Raw genomic sequence first — 16774 nt, 5'->3', positions numbered from 1 at the left:
AAATCTGCCAGAGCAAGTTTACTGAGGCTTTTGTCTGCAACCTTTGAAAGTAAAACCAGCTTTCACTGAAGGATGCAAGCTTCTAGTATTGAGTTCTAGCTCTTTCTGTCCTTCACTTTACTGACTCCTGACAGCAACTCTAGAGAGGAACTGAACCCTGCAGAAGCTTTCAGTAAAACAGTTAGGTCCCACTGCTGACAATTATTATCCTGAAATTGGGAAATTGCAGAGTTAGCATCTGCCTCTCTCCAGTGAATTCTCTCCTTTGCTCCATGCCCACCAGTCACATCTAAATAGGATATTTCTTTCCTACTCCCTTCAGTCTGTCAATGTACCAAGAGAGCAACAAGAGAACAGGAAAGAGACAGTCTTCCCAAAGAAACAATCAATATTGAAACAGTCTGTGTGAGCAACTGTCCCCAGGACCTCACCAACCACTACATGCCTACTCTCTGGCCGTGCAGGACAAGAAAAACCACAAGCAAAACATGAGGAAGAAGGCTCTGCAGGAATTAATGCCAGCATAGCCAGAAGGACTATGTGGTGTCAATGGACTTGAAAATCTGGAGGTGATGCTTTCAGGTCATAGATTGGCTTCCACACAGATACCCCACCCACATGTCTTCTTTTAGACATAAGAACCAGCTTGAAGTGGAAGAAACAACTAAAAAGAGAATTTTTACAACAAAGAGAAAACCAGAACAGTGGGAATCAGATATAGAATAACCTTACCATAGCCATCAAACTATGGAGAAAAAACAGCTTTTAAGCTTTTTAAGAACACCAAATATGCGTAAGTTTGGTCTCAAGTTCAATAACTAGGAAATTAAAACTGGTCCTAACAGAACTCTAAGCTCAAGTTAATGATTTCTTCATAATCAAATAGCTGGACCAACAACAAGCTGATGGGTCAATGGCTTGTTTTGGATAAAGCCCTCAATGCTAACGTTGTTCTGAGCACTGGATTAGATTTTTACCGAGTCTTCAGTCTCAATATGAATGTTATGATATTTGCTGCTTACGCTTAATAGGGAGTCAGTGGTAATACAGAAAAGGATGAGCATATGAATTGATACATAATTGACAATAAGACAAGTGAAATCAGAACAGGTTAAAAACAAGGTCGCTCACTTTGGTACAATAAAATTAATTTCTGATCTAGCTGAGCCTCCTCAGTGAGAGAATATCTGAAACAAGACACTACGCTGTTACAACCAAGGTAACTCCACTACAAAGAAAGAAAACCTATGACATGCAGCTCTGATCATCTTTGTTCAAGGAAGATTTCAAAGTGAAACAGTTACAAGGAAGAGTTACCAAGTCATGCAGTTAGCAGGCAAAATTAACACTAACGAGAAAATCCATCTTGTAAGATATTAGGCAGAAAAGTAAGGCAAACAGAAGTATCCTTTCAAAGGGCTGCATAGTACCATTGCCTGAGATAAGAGGAAAGTACCTGCTGGTAGTCAACTGTAATTCAAGAAAATGCTTTCTACTATTCTATGAAATGCTTTCCATTTGGGCTGCCACAGGCATACATAGAAAAAAAAAACAAAAAAACAAAAAAAAACTCTCCTTCTCTTATATCAGAAAAAAAAAAAACCAAAACATTCCAATAGGGCACTTAATCAGGAATGATACTCTGGGTACTCATGGAGTGCTGTGCAGGTACTTACGTGAGCTAAGTAACACAGCTGAAGTGAAAGACCCACTAAAAATAATGCTGTTCCATAAGACATACAAATAACAATGTAATTCTTTTCTTCAAAGTTAATTTCTGAAGTGTATTGCCATGCACAGCTTTTATTACATGAAGATGTACATTAATAAACAGCAACCCATTTTATACAATACAACATTATTTCAAATGTTATGGAAGATAAACACTGTATAAGATATAATTCCAGAAGTGAACTGGACTAGAAATATCAATTAGTGGTAGCTACCTTCAAAACTGTTCTGATTGATGATATGGCAACACGACAGAACTTCACAGTAAAAACAGGAACGAGAAGAAACATTGTAAGTGAAGAATCATAAGTGCTTCCACGCTGAAAATCAAGCTTCAAAAGGGAAGGTAACTAGGGGATATTACAAAATAAAAATACACTCCCCCACCCCAGCACAACACACCTCCATTGTGGAGGTATGTAATTTTTAACTTTTGGTCAGTCTAAAAATACAATTAATGTCCCCTAACCCCACTTCAGCCAGTAGCTCATTTAATTCAGTGCTCTTCTCGTTACATCTCATACTCCAAAATGCAAGTTAGAGGGCCAGATGTATTATCTGGGAAGTTTTCCAAATTCATTAACTCTCTGGCACCAATGATTTTAGGATACTCACTGCCAGCACTAAATATTATGCCCTGCTCCTGGAGGGAAAGGATTAATAAAACAAGGAATTAGGCAGTGGCTGTTGGTCTCTTTGGTCACAACAAGTCACTAAAAGAACCACAGTACCAGTACCTGCCAATGCTGATCACAGCCAACTTCTCAGTACCAAGTACTCTGAAGGTATTCCTAAAGATCTGCAGAACATTCACAACAATGCTTTAAGAAGATACTGCTTGAAGGAACCCAAAACCAGGGAAAGAGCTGGCAGGAAGGCTGTAAATCAAGTTCTAGCTATGGAGTGGTAAACATCTCCCAGACACATTACAGTTACATCTGTACTTTTCCTTCAGTCTCAGAAATATCATCTGGGGCAACTCATTCTGCCTTCTGAAATGGATGCAGCCTTACTGCCAGCGGCTAAAAAGCTGATGACTGAAGAGCCTTATAATGCCCTCACAGTGGAAGAGACCTGACAGATACACTTGTTTTCAGCCTTCTTTTTAAGGCCAAGGAGAGAGGAGTTCCATGAAGAAAAACAACTAAGTCATGTAGGCACTTTCATGCCACCATCGGAATGGCTCTCTGATTTAAAAGCCAATATACAATATACCCCTCTACAAGGTTAAACATTAAATTTACAGCAGTTTGGTTTGAATAACCACGGTTTGAATGGAACGCACAAATTTATGTATGTTTTCATTTTCTGAAACTTACTGTTTCTTATTCTTTGATCATGATTAATGTCAACTTTCTTGTTTGACATTCTGCCATCTCTGATCACTTCACATTTAGTAACAGCTCTTACCGTTTCCCTGAGCATATTCCAGGATCCAGAGATTCCAAGATCTCCAGTTCTAATAACCTCTTCTGCAGAATGGTGATGTCTACTATCCCCTGTAGCACTGTGTCCTAAAGCAGTTCAGCTCTCAGAGAAGGCTCTATTTCCACATGACACAGCACTGCTCATGTAGACACATTCACCATACTTAACAGTTCTTCTACCCTCACACTGGCCCAACTTAGAGCAGAAACTTCCAGCAAATACACGAACTGTGGCAGCCTCAGTACAGACAGTCCCAGGGAAAAGCATCATCAGATCTCAGTAGGGAAATCCACGTCCCAGGCTACAGATGATAGCTCATGCCAGCACTATGCATTCTACCAGAGTATTTCAGCTTGCCACAGGTACCTCTTCACTTCTGCCCACTGCAAACAGACACAGACCACAGAAAATTGATCGCTTATTTCACAGAATATCCTGTCCTACAGTAAATAGACACATTCCTTACAGCTATCATAATTCTACACTCCTATTTAATTTTATATTACCATAGCATTCTGTTTCTTTTATAGTCTCTTGACCTGCTTCACTGAATTCTGCACAGAGCAATACTCAGCGAAGTGGACCAGCAACAAAAAAAGCAACTATGTTGTATAAACATTCAAATACACCCCCATGTTAATACAGCAGTGTGCCCAGAATCCCTTCAGGAAAGGAGGAAAAAAAAAAAAAAAAAAAAGAGTAGAATAAATATCAAAGCACAAGTGTCTTGGCTGGGAAAATTCTGGTGTGGTGGATTTATTTTATTTTCTTTTTCTCCTACACTTATTTCTCTCGCTTCTGTATCATACAGCAACGTTAGTGTTGAAGCATGACATTTCCCAGGTAACATTAAACAAAGTTCCTGCCCCTTCCACTGCTCCTCGAATAAGGAATGATCCCCAAGGAAGAAAGCTGTTTGCTTGCAATCCATGGATGCCAACAAGTCACACTGGGTGATGCATAATTCCCATACTGCTAAGATGTGATGGAAAGGAATTAAAGCTTTCACCTCAACTGTTTACTTTTGAAGATTGCAGTTTGGCTATCTGTCAGACCAGGCCTTCTCCTCTGAGAAAAGACTATCATTACTGCCTGGCAGATTTTCCTTTCCAAGTCTACTCATGCGGAAGAAAGAGGCATTCCTGACATCCAAAATCACTCTCTGGTATCTTGGTCTAATAAACTTTAAATGGCAGCTTTAGCCAGCACTTTCCCAGCTGTGCATTCACCAGAGAACTTCGTACAGTTCCTAACTGTGGGAACTCATGTTTCACTTCATGGGGGTCAAAGTGAAAAATCTGTCTTTGGTACCCTTACTGTGAACAAGCTTCCTCCAAAGAGAAGCTCAAGTTGCTACACTTTTAGGTAGATGTATATTCACTTTTTTTCCTTAAGATGGGGACATGGAAAGAACCTCCTCTATTTAAAACATGGTTGTTTTACCACTTTGATAGTACAGATTATTCATGGGTGAAACACTGAAATAAAAGCTTCCACTGAACCTATGCTTTTACAGTATCATTTTTCCTCTGATACTACAGCTTTCTGTGATCAGTAAAATGATCCTGTCCAGTCCCGATGGCTCTTCAGGAAAACTGTCCCCATTTTTGTCCAAGCTGCCACCTTCACTGTTCTGGCTCTTATGAAAGCTTCTCCCTGCATGTCAAATACAGCTGTTTCTGGGACTGTTCAATCTCTTCTCACTCCCCAGGGCATGACTAGACGCAGAGCATAGCAGCCTGCACACAGCTAGAAGATAGCCACAGCCATTTAACCAACTAACAACACACAGGCAAACATGCACAAAACTTTGTCTAACAGACCATTAAACCATTTCTTCTTCATATATACAGAAAATTCAATTTTAGTTTAGTCTTCAGGACGAGAAATGGAGATTCAAACTTGCTCCTCCACTTCCATTCTTTCAGCACAGACACCTCTGAAGAACTGCAAGTTTTCTTTCATCCATGCTTTCTCTCTCAAATGTGTCTCTCTACCACCTCCCACCCCAGTCTACTTCCGTCAGCTCAGGCTGATCCTGTGATAAAATCAGTCAGTTACAAAAAACATTTTTCTTCAGAGCTCCCTTTTTCTTGCTCCCTTGGTTAAACCAGAAGAATACTATTCTTTTCTGCCGTTATTTTTTTCTGCTAGGTTCTGCTTGTACCAGGAGGAAAAGGGGCAAAAACACACGGCCAGGCATTCATGAATACAGCGGTATCCAGAGATTCCTCATGTGGAGACATGAAAATATTAAATCAAATATCTATGCTATAAAACCTGTATTACAGACTCCTGGCTTCATAATTTTGCTGCAGTTGTTCTATGCTCAGCCCTTCTCTACATCCTAAATCTTGCACAAGGATATTGGGAGAAACAGGTTTCTCCTGCAAGTTTGTCGTTTTTCTTAAGAGCTCCGATCCATTCATGTTCATGACCACAGCTCAAAGACCAACAGGATACTCTGCTATAACTTAACACAACGCAGACTACAAGTCATTAGCAGAACACAAAGATAATTCATAACATTTAAGCGATTTCAGTGATTTAATAGAGTATTCTTGCAATTAAGTAATGAAACAGCAGAGATGCTCTTCATTGTCCACAGGTTTATTGTCTTTTTTTTGCCTGCTCTCCTACCACTGAGAAAGTAGTTATATCCATGGCAAGTAAAAGACTATCCCCCTTTTATTATTTTTGTTTTAAAAATCAATGTAAATTTGTCCTTTGAATTTGATACAGTTAGACATGGCCACATCTGATAGCTGGATGCCTCCAAAAGGCACAGTTCTCACATCCATCCTCTTGCAGTTTCCCTTCTGCATGTTTGTCTCTCAAAAGGGAGGCTGAAGGAGATAAGCCAAGCACTACTCACTTTTTTCTCTTTCCCATGTAAGGTTTTTGGCTGGTTTATTACTCTCAACAATCTCAACAGCTAAACTATGGGACTTAAATAAAAGAAAAATGTGAACCTTGCAGCTGAAGGTAGGTGGGAAGGTGAGTAAGTATGCCCCTTACAGCAGCAGCAAGTTTTTAGATTAACACTAACATCAAACTCCACCCTCAAGCAAAGGATTTTTTTTAATCAACAGCTGACTTTCTCAGGACCTAACATAAAAGGGGTCACAATGATCATCATCACACAGCTAATAAAGTCTTCAAAAACAAACAGAAAAAAGCTGAAGGAAGAGATACAGCTGGTGAGCTGCTGGGGGCACAAAATGACTTCTCTTGGAGTAAGAGCGATAACTTGGTTCCTTACATAGAAGAGACCCACACAGCTTGGTTGTCCATGAGAGCTGCTTATCAGCCATACATGCCTGGCAGGCAAGAAGGACTGCACTGACTGCCAGCCTGGCACTCAGAAAAGCATCTTAAACTGCTCTTCATTCACATTCAATGATACAAGTTCTGTTAATTTGGAATAACTGAAGCACAGGAACTTGTAAGTGTTCAGCCTTCCTTTTCCTGAGTCAATGAAAAATCCAACTTAGCACACAGGAGTACATACCACCTTATAGTACAAAAAAAGAGAGATTGCTGCATTAGTCTCATTTCTAATAGCCTCTTTAAAACAAGGTATCTGGAATCTGAGCTCCTCTATCTTGATCAGAAAATATTAGAACTTTACATGAATTCTAATTTTGTTTCCTGCTACTTTTCCGTATTACTTTCTGAACTGCCCTCGTACTGGAAAAATAAAGTCCACAACAGAAAGGGTAGTAAAGCCTTACTGGCATCGAGTACTAAGTAAATTATGTATCACCCTGGTTTCATTAGACAAGCTGTGTTTGAAGAAAAGACCAAATAAATGAAAAAAACACAAAAAATCAACAAAGATAAGTAGGCAGAAACTGAAAGCCAAGCATTTTAACTTCTAGATTACAAATTCTTATATATCACAACTACGAAATGGATTCAGTGTAACATCCTTGACTTTAGATCTTACCAACCAGATGAACAGTAGAAAATACTAACTCTGCAAGTGACCTGCAGGAAAACACAACCTTATTTTTCATTTCTTGGCTGCATGCATAAACACAGATTCTCAGATGACAGCAATTTCATTGGAAATACATGAGCCAAAGCAATGTTTTGCTTGGAGAAGCATAATTGAAGTTCATAATAAACAGAAAAAAATCACCCAAGAAGAGAAGTCCAAAATAAAGGTAAAAGAATGAAAATCTTTTGAAAATATTTCCATCAGTAGACTATAAAGCTTAAAACAAAGTTTGAAAGTTAATATTCAAGAGGAGCACAACACTGGTTACACAGTGCACTGCATCATCACAAAAAGATGCACTGGCACTGCTCAGCTATACCTCAGTCTACAAAGCAAGCAAGTCCTCCTTCACACTTGCAAGAATGACTGACATAGCCACATATTATGCTTTTATTATGAAAGAAAAACGAAATGTGATAGAATCAGCTCTTTTCTCCTCTCACAAATGCAAAGGCAAGTGTCAGATTCCATATGCCTCTAGATTTCAGTTAGCTAGTGGCAAGTTCCATGCTTGGACACGTACCTCACTTGCATAGGTCAGGCAGCTCAGCCATTTACAAGTCTTTTTGACTGCAACAGCGATAGACCTAGTTACTATATAAATTCTTATGAACTCAGAACTAAACCCAATGCCCCCTTTGAAAAACTGATCTTTAATGCTATAGACATGCTATAGCTGTGAAAAGGCTTGTTAAATAAATTATGAGTGTGGAAAGAGAAGAGCAGAATACTATTTCCTTAAACACCACTTTAACACAACTGTGTTACCTGGAAATCAAAAGCAAAACAGGAGCCAAACTTTCTACAGTAGCACTGTCCCATTCTATCCAAACATGCCCACTGACAGCCACTGAGCTTTCTGTCGTCACTTCTGTCCCTACCACAAGCACCCAGCAAAATCCTTGGCTAGGAAAAAGCACTTTGTGCAACATAAGCATGCATAAATCACTGGATTTTGCTGGTGTTCCACTAGCTCAACCTCTCCCTCTAGTTTAAAAAGGAAAGTTCTCTTGTAAGCTTAAGTTTTGCCTTCTCTTCTAAGCTTGAACTCAGACAGCAGCAATGTTTAGCCTAGCACCTATTCACGCTTTCACCAGAACAACCTTCAACTGCTCAGTGTGCCTGCATCAGGCCAAACCCTGTACCTCTGAAAAACAGAGTTCCTCAAACAACAAGAATTTTAAGTTTGTATTTGAAAACTTACCAGGAGCCAGGCATACCTCAGGTATTATTAATGTTATATTAACATAATGACCTACAGTATACAGTATGTAATAACCTACAGTATTATAACTGCTCTTCTACTCTTGTGAGCTACTTCCTAAAAATGGTACTTGTGTTGGAATATACCAGGTGCAGTGTCCAGAAGCAACTTGCAGCCATCCTCAAAAAACAGCTGGAGATCATCCTGGCCCATTCAACTTTAAAGTCAAAAGGAAGATTTATTTTCATTTGCACTGATGCAACTTCAGCACTGCATAAAGTTATTTAATTATTTAATTATTGGCCAGCAGGTCAAAGGAGGTGATCCTCCCCCTCTACTCTGCCCTGGTAAGACCTCATCTGGAGTACTGCGTCCAGTTCTGGGCTCCCCAGTACAAAAAAGACAGGGATCTCTTGGAAAGAGTCCAGCGGAGGGCCACGAAGATGGTGAAGGGCCTGGAGCATCTCCCCTATGAGGAAAGGCTGAGTGAACTGGGTCTGTTCAGCCTTGAGAAAAGGAGACTGAGAGGGGACCTGATCCAGGTCTATAAATATCTAAGGTGTGGGGGGCAGAATGGCGAGGCCGGACTCTTTTCAGTGGTGAGTGGAGACAGGACAAGGGGAAATGGCCAGAAACTGGAGCATAGGAAGTTCCGCACAAACATGCGCAAGAACTTCTTTACAGTGAGGTGACGGAGCACTGGAACAGGCTGCACAGGGAGGTGGTGGAGTCTCCTTCTCTGGAGATGTTCAAGACCTGCCTGGATGCCTACCTGTGCTACCTGGTGTAGGGAACCTGCTTTGGCAGGGGGGTTGGACTCGATGATCTCAGGAGGTCCCTTCCAACCCCTACAATTCTGTGATTAATCTACCAATGCAACATTGGCTTTTGCAATAGGCAGGAGAGCCTTCCTGAAGGCAAGGATGGAGCTTAGTGCATTGCAGTGGGTCATAAAAATCTAGCAATAAACTAACTTTTCTACCACTCCTGTCCTAAACCGTAATCTTAATCATCATTCTAGCCTTAATGAAATTTGGCACTAAAAGCATGCAGAGATGCATCAAGACCTTTAACCCACTTTATTATAAGCCAACTCCAGCCCTAGTCTGAATCCCATTTGAACAAGAACTCAGTTAATCCACGTGAAGCACTACGGATTGGAATCTAACAGAGCTGTTGACACATAGCTCTCGTCAAAGCCCTGACCTTGCAGTATTAAACTATACACTCACCTCCTCAGACCTTCTCTACCAGAATGCTGATCCTTCCCAAGGTTGAACGATAACCATGTAGTTACAGTGGCAACAAAATGTAAAATTAGGATCATTATTTGACAAAATGCATCCTTCAAATTACCCCAGTGGACCCTTTCCCACTCGGGTAGTTACCGCATGCCGTACAGCATTAACATAAAGTAGCCAAAGACTCAGCTGGTAACAGAGCTACCCTACAGCACTCGATAGTGCCAGCAGAAATCCAGCGTTACATCCCTTGCATAACAACCAGCAAGAAAATAAGATCTGCAACTCATCTTGCCTCACAACTGTCTCCAAACATAATCCAAACCAAAAGCATGGTCTAGTGACATTAAAATAAAAATAGGAAAGCTTTTTTGCCCATTTTGCTAATTAATATGTCAGAGCTCATAAAGAAAGACTCATCAGCTTTTCTCCAGCACTGCATCATCTGAAAGAGCTGTGTCAGCAGAGACCTCAGCAGACAGTCAATACATATTAAAAGTGTTCTAAGCAATAAATCAGAACACACAAAAAAAATTTGGAAGAAAAAAAAAACAGCCACAAAGAATTCAGTTGTCTGTATTTCATATAAATCAGGTTATACGTGTTGTAAAAACAATCCTGCCATTCCCTAGCTGTTCTGTAACTACTTTTCTAAAATGGTAATGAGATCGTGAAAAGCTGAGTTCATATTCACTGATTTCTCATCTTTGTGAATTTGCCCTGCTCTAATATAGAGGCCCCACTTGTCTGCTTCTCACCCTCATGGAGTGGTGTTTAAGGAATGCAGACTCACTTTTGCTAAGCACAGAGAAGACTGCAGTAGAAAAAGGTCCTCCTTTTAAGAATTTAGAAAGAGAGGATATCTTGCACACACTCTTTGCCCCAAAGGACAAAGCAGGCCACATCAACACAGCATTCCAGTGCTTGTGCAGTGGTGCTGCAGAAAGCATTTGCAACAACACTAATATCTGTAAGCTTTGCAGGAGTACTCCTCCTCTGAAAAGAGAGGCCAACTATGGGAACCAGAATTCTATGAAGCATTTCTATTGCATTTCTGTGAAAATAAAATACAAGAACGATCCTCCAGCCACCTTCCCATGCAACGTGTTTAGTTCCAGTGTATATCCAGACATGCTTCTAAAATCAGATTTTTTTTATGGAAAAGAATATGAACAGCTGTTTGTGGGTGCAGTACATAAAAAGACAGGAAGATGGGCCGCAGAACAGATCCTTCTCATGCCTTGGTCTTCTGCAGAGTTGTGGTAACACTTTCTGAAATTAACAAACTAACTCCTGAGCTCAGTAACATGTAACGTGCAAGGGATACAGGAGCTATAGCAAAAGCTGGGACAAAATGCTTCAAGAGCCACTGCCTCATAAGAAACAGAAAGGATATTTCCCCAGAGAGAATTACTCATCTGTGTATTTCATAGAACAAGTCATGTTGAAGGAGAGAAGGGATAATTGCATTGATTGTCAGTAGGTGATAATTAATTCTGTAGAGAAATATGCTTAATTTCCTGAAGTCTAGAATGGGATGGAAACTCTTTTTTATATAATGAGAAATTAAGCATTTTGCTCCCAGCACAAGAAGTTGCAATATCTCCCTTACAGCTTTCTTAAAAAAGGTGCCTACAGGAAGGCAGAAGGCAGCACAATGAAAGATGCTACAACAAGAGTTCTGCAACGCAATGGAATGCCAGAAACATACATACATGATACAAATTCCAAATATCAAGTAGTAAAAAGAGATCAGGTGAAAAGAACTCTGTTCTTGAACAAACCTTTAATGGAACAACAAGAAAGCTGAAAGTGCAGCTTGATTTCTTTTCATGAGGGCATAGGAAATGGAACCTTAAAGAAGAAAATAACATTTCAACAGTATCTGAGGAATATTTAAAGTGGACAGAACCAAGAAAATAATTTACGTGCTATCCTTCTCAGAAGTAGCTAGCTCCTTTTATTCTAAAGGAGGAACAAAAAGAGAGACAGACGAGACAATCTGTAGGAAATTTTGGCTCTTAGTTGATCTGCTGGCCACAGAGATTTTAGCCTATTAGAAGAAGATCTTAAGTACATGGAAGAGGTCCGTGGAAGGTAAGAAAAGCAAATGAGACAGAAGTCAGTAAGTGTGGGTACACATTTTCATATAAAATTCTTGGGTGTCTTCAAAGAGATCAAATTGAAAGCCGCTGTTTTCAATAATCTGGAGAAGTATGCAGAAGAAAGATCACATGCTGCTAAAAATGGTATAAAGCTCAATAAGTCTGTGATAACTGACTGACAAAGATTCCTGATCTCACCAAGTTTCTTTTCAATATCCTCTGACAGCAGTAAATTCTGGTGATCTTTGGAATACTGCATGATATTGCGTGCTTGTTGTAATTTCTCTACATAGGATAAAAAAAAAAAACAACAACAACCAGGGGCAACACCCCTTGCTTCTCTGACTTGAAAAGATCCTTTCTTTGAAGCTTTCACATTCCCAAAACAAGAAGTTGAAAGATTTTTTTCTCCACAGAAGTGATAGTGTTATAAGACATATGAACTAGCTCTTTATTCAGAAAAAGAATCCAAGAGGCTCACAGACTTAGGAAAGAAGCCAAAAGAATGTAGAAAGAATTTGTCTACTTTAAGTTCAGGAAAAGGTCTTCAGATAAGGAAAATCCATACCAGAGAACTACAAGATAACAAAACCATAGGAGGACACCCAGTTGTACAGGGAACAACCAGGAATCTCATAGCTGACCTTCCTTCACACAAACTCAGCTTTTTAATTCTGTCAAAGGGGTGGAAAAAGTCAACATACAATCATACAGCAAAGGGGCAGCCAGAAGCCTCAGGGCTTCCTAACATGAAAAGAGATCACCAAATAAACTTGAGTTTTCTAGGAAGGTTTCAATGTTTCTCATGTCAGCTTATTTGTGCCTTGTGAAAATTTACAATCTTACAGCATTTCCTTAAAAGTTCTTATAATATAAGAACTGCAAGTTGTACAGTACTATGGTGTGGTTTGTGCAAATTGTTTAATAAGTAGGAACAGTAACGACAACATTATGGACTAATTGTTCTTTTCCTTTTTTTTTTTTTTTTTTTTTTTTGTTGCAGTGGCCAGAAAAGTTTTAACAACAATAATCTCTACTGCATAAGCATAACGGAAGGAAAAACTCTGACTTCTTTTTCTTTAAACTATAGAATATTTTTGTGTTATCTTCAATAATTCTGGTAGCAGAAGTGGAACTCAGAGCAAGGAAAAAAAGAAAAACTACATTTTTTGAAGTTTCTACATGACATGTGAACCCTCATTTTCTTCAGTTTGCAACACCTAAACTGAAAAAAAAGAGACATCTCTTCCTGCAAATGACTCAGCTACAATATGCTGCTTGGCAAAGAACAGTATTAATTCATTGCTGCACAACACAGAACCAGGAAATACAAAGTAATTTGCCTTAATTTGCAACCTATTTAAGCACCACAGTTTGCGTAGGCTGACTTCATTTACTGGCCATCCTACTTTCAGGTTGCTGGCTCTTCCTCCAAAAAAGAAGTTTACCTGATCTGCGCCCGGCCAAGGAACCAACTTTGCTTTCATCTGCCACTGTAGGAATAAAAGAAAAGACACAAAGATCAGAAACTTACTAAAATTCACACGCCTTTGAAATGCTGTCAAATTATTTCAGATGCACAGCAGACCAAATCTTTAAATTATAATCATTTGTAAAAACTCTTTTTTTTCCCCCCACCCTAATCCACCTAGGGCACTTCTAAGTCCAAAAACCTGAATCAAAGCTCACTGAAACCAATAAAAGTACTCCCAGCAGTCCTTGTGGATTACAGATCAGGACCCCAGCACTTACACGCTCAAAACTGAGTTGTCAGAAGAGCAATTGCATTTGTAAATAACTCATCTTGCCAGACAAATTACAGGGCATAGGAGAGCTGTAACATTTTCAGATCAAAGACCTCAATTGGTAAAAAGAATCCAGATGTGGAAACCTTCTCATGCACAAGACATCTCACTGAGTCATAGGACCCTCTGCAGACAATGAGGTCTCCAAAAAGATTATCTTTCTGAAGGCTTGTGCTTTCTTCATGCTATGATTTATTTTTCAGTTAATCATCCCCGTGTAGAATTTCACAACATCGTATAAAGACAGATGTTTACAGCAGTAACAGTTTGCAGCCAGACTAGCGGAGGAACAATTTCTGAATGTAACAAAAATTGTCATTTCTACTGTACTTCAGTTTATTATCATATATCTCATGAAAATAATTAAAACACTGTCCCAGAGGGCTGGCTGAAAGAACCAATCACTACTTCTTAAAATGAATTCTATGCAAAGAAATGGTGCTAGTGCAATGTTAGGGATGATAAAACAAGCACAGGAAATGAATGTTAGGCTTCAAAGCTTATCCTTTACTCTGTCTGCCCAAGCACTCCCTTATATTATGCCTTAAAATGTGATTTCTTTATACGATATAATAAATTGTCAAGTCATGCTCAAGCCACCATAAATGTGAACTTACACATTCTTTATATAGTGGTCACCATAAAAAGTTTGCAGACAGGGTTATCTGCAGCGGTACAGGAAGATGTCATTTTCTACCCAGGGAAAAGCTCTGCAGCAGTTATTGACATTTAGCAGCTATTACCAGGAAAATAATCGTAGAAAATGCTCTCTTACACTGCCCTCCCCACCTCACTTTTTACCCAAAAACCAGCACCACATTCAGGACTGGAATCATGAATCAATACTTGACTGTTTACCTTGTATCCACTTTTCTAAGCTATCAGACATTTCCCACCATTACTAAAATTAACGCTGTTAAATGATGCTATGAAATGCAGATACAAATAAAGTAAGACTAACAACTGTTTGAAGTGTTATGCAGAGATACTGAAAGGCAAAACAGCAAGAGTAGTCAAAACTAAAGGTACTGCATTCTTTATCCTTTAACTTCTAAGCTTTCCTAGTCCCCCAAAATGATGGTAACTATTCAGCTTCCTGCTATGCAATTTAGCTGATCCTACAACTCAAAATGCCCAGACAAGGACTTTCTATAAGGACAGTTACAACTCTTTTTCCTCCTCTTTCCCCCAGAATTTACCTCTGAGGAGAACACTACCATGGAAAACTTTTGTTCTAAAGGCTAATGCTTTGGCAAGTTATATGATTGTGTGGAAACAAGGGTTTATAATAGAAACTGATACGCAACTTCAATTATAGCAGTCACTAACAGCAATCACTGTAATAAATGATAATTAGTTGGGGTAGGCAATGTTACACTATGTAGGAGCTTGAAAAATAATAGATCCCAAGGTTCACAGCATTTCTTAAAACCATGCTGATGCCTGGCTCTGCCTGAAACTAAGTTTTGTTATTAAAAGAGGTAAAGCCATTTGAATTAATCATACTTTACAGACCAGCTTCACATGCAAAAATTAGATTTTAATACTGGAGGGAAAGAAGAAAGAAAAAAAAATGATTAGGAAATGAAAAATAATCCTACCAGAAAACAAGGTTAGCAAAATGCATTTAAACACACGCAAAATGGGGAGCAGAAAAATTGAAGATTTGTATCAGTCTGTGCAAAATGTCGGCCTTTCCACAAGACATTTTTCATTCCATGAGGTAGTAAGCCTAGGCAGTAACTTGGAGGGTATCCACCTCTCATTAGAACGGAGTGGCGCAGACTCATCTGCTGCTCAAGAATTCCACTCATTAGCATCCCTTTTCCTTGGGGAACAAACAGAAGATGACAGAAAAGTAGGAAAGGCTAATGAGAATAAATACTCATTTCCTTCAACTTTATATACATGCATAAGTTGAAATTTTTCTCACAGGAGATTTTATTTAGTATATAAGATGTCCCCTTTGACAAAACAGCATTTTTGGGTACTATTTTGCATGATGTTCAAAATTGACGCAACTGATCCGTTGCAACAGAAGTAGTATTTCTCTGGCTCTCCTTGGCTATGGAAAAAAGTGCTAAATAGGAATGTATGTTTTAAGTTCACACTAATGTTGGTTTACGTTTGCAGAAAGGCACCTGAAAGATTTTAAAGAAGCAAAACATACTGTCTAATCTCAACACTCAAGTAAAAAGAAATATTTTCTTACTGTAACATCAAAAAAAAATTACATTACAAGTATGCAGAATTTCAGCTCAATAGGATCACACTCAGAATCCACAGCATCTGACTGGCGTGTATCAGAAAGGCATTTACAACAAAACTTCAACTGCAACTATTTGGATGGGAACGCTCTAAACAATGCGTATTCATGAGCTAGCATTGTTGCACACGATACAATAAAAATAGCAGGGAGAGATCAGTGCATGAAGTATATCACACAAAGAAGAAAATTGTCCTTAACTGGTCAATCAGAGACTTTACACATTGAAATGTCCCTAAACTACAGGGGATGTCAGTTCATGAAGTTATCAGTGTTTGGAGCATAAAACATGCTAGTTCATTTAAACCCAACTTCTACTGTTTAGGAGCTGCACTGTCATCACAGAAGCCAGTTACATACTCACTGCTAGTACTTTAAGTAATTACTGACATGATTGCGACTGACGTTCTACAGCTACATAAGAAAAGCATGTACACTTGGGGGACCAGCAAGACTCTAGATTATATAAAATAGAATATTACGAAGAAGAACAAATGCCAACAACCAAAACAAAAGGTTAAAAACCAAACAAACTCTAAGTTAGGACTAAACAATTGTATTAGAATTTCCTATGGTAATTTTTTAGAAGGTTGTTTTGCTTCAAGAAACCAGGCAGTATTGTTCAGCAGCAGTAAAAGCAACCAGAAAGCATCCATATCCTCCGTATAATCTTTTGGGTGACATTTCTTTGCCCCACTAAAGATAACCAATGTAACCTGCATGACTGCCAATCATTTAGTGTGCAACAAATCTTATGTGCTGCCTCAGAAAGAGTTTGCATCTACACACAGCCCACCTTGAAGGGTCAAGCTACTTCCAAACTGTTGTTTAGGGAAGCACAAAGAAATGCTGCAGCCAGCTGTGATAACAGATTTTTTCTTTTTCCCAGTGCAATCTTTCTACAAAATTACCCTATTTATCCCCAAAACAAGGAGTCACTGCTATTCACAAGATGCAGGGTAACAGTCTTCAACTCAGTGCCTTTTTTGAA

General features: G+C 39.1%; 1 protein-coding gene across 1 annotated transcript in view; it reads right to left on the bottom strand.

The window, feature by feature from the left end:
* Positions 1-16774, bottom strand: part of PARD3B (par-3 family cell polarity regulator beta) — a 371446-nt gene that overhangs the window by 153545 nt on the left and 201127 nt on the right. Inside the window, exon 16 of the mRNA XM_042874585.1 lies at positions 13161-13205. Coding sequence (XP_042730519.1) covers positions 13161-13205 — 45 coding nt within the window. The remainder of the gene's footprint in view (positions 1-13160; positions 13206-16774) is intronic.

This window comes from Lagopus leucura, unplaced genomic scaffold (genome assembly GCF_019238085.1).
Source record: "Lagopus leucura isolate 7727_CA_CO unplaced genomic scaffold, USGS_WTPT01 Super-Scaffold_100012, whole genome shotgun sequence".
Classification (NCBI taxonomy): domain Eukaryota; kingdom Metazoa; phylum Chordata; class Aves; order Galliformes; family Phasianidae; genus Lagopus; species Lagopus leucura.
This window is presented reverse-complemented; position numbering and strand designations above follow the sequence as displayed.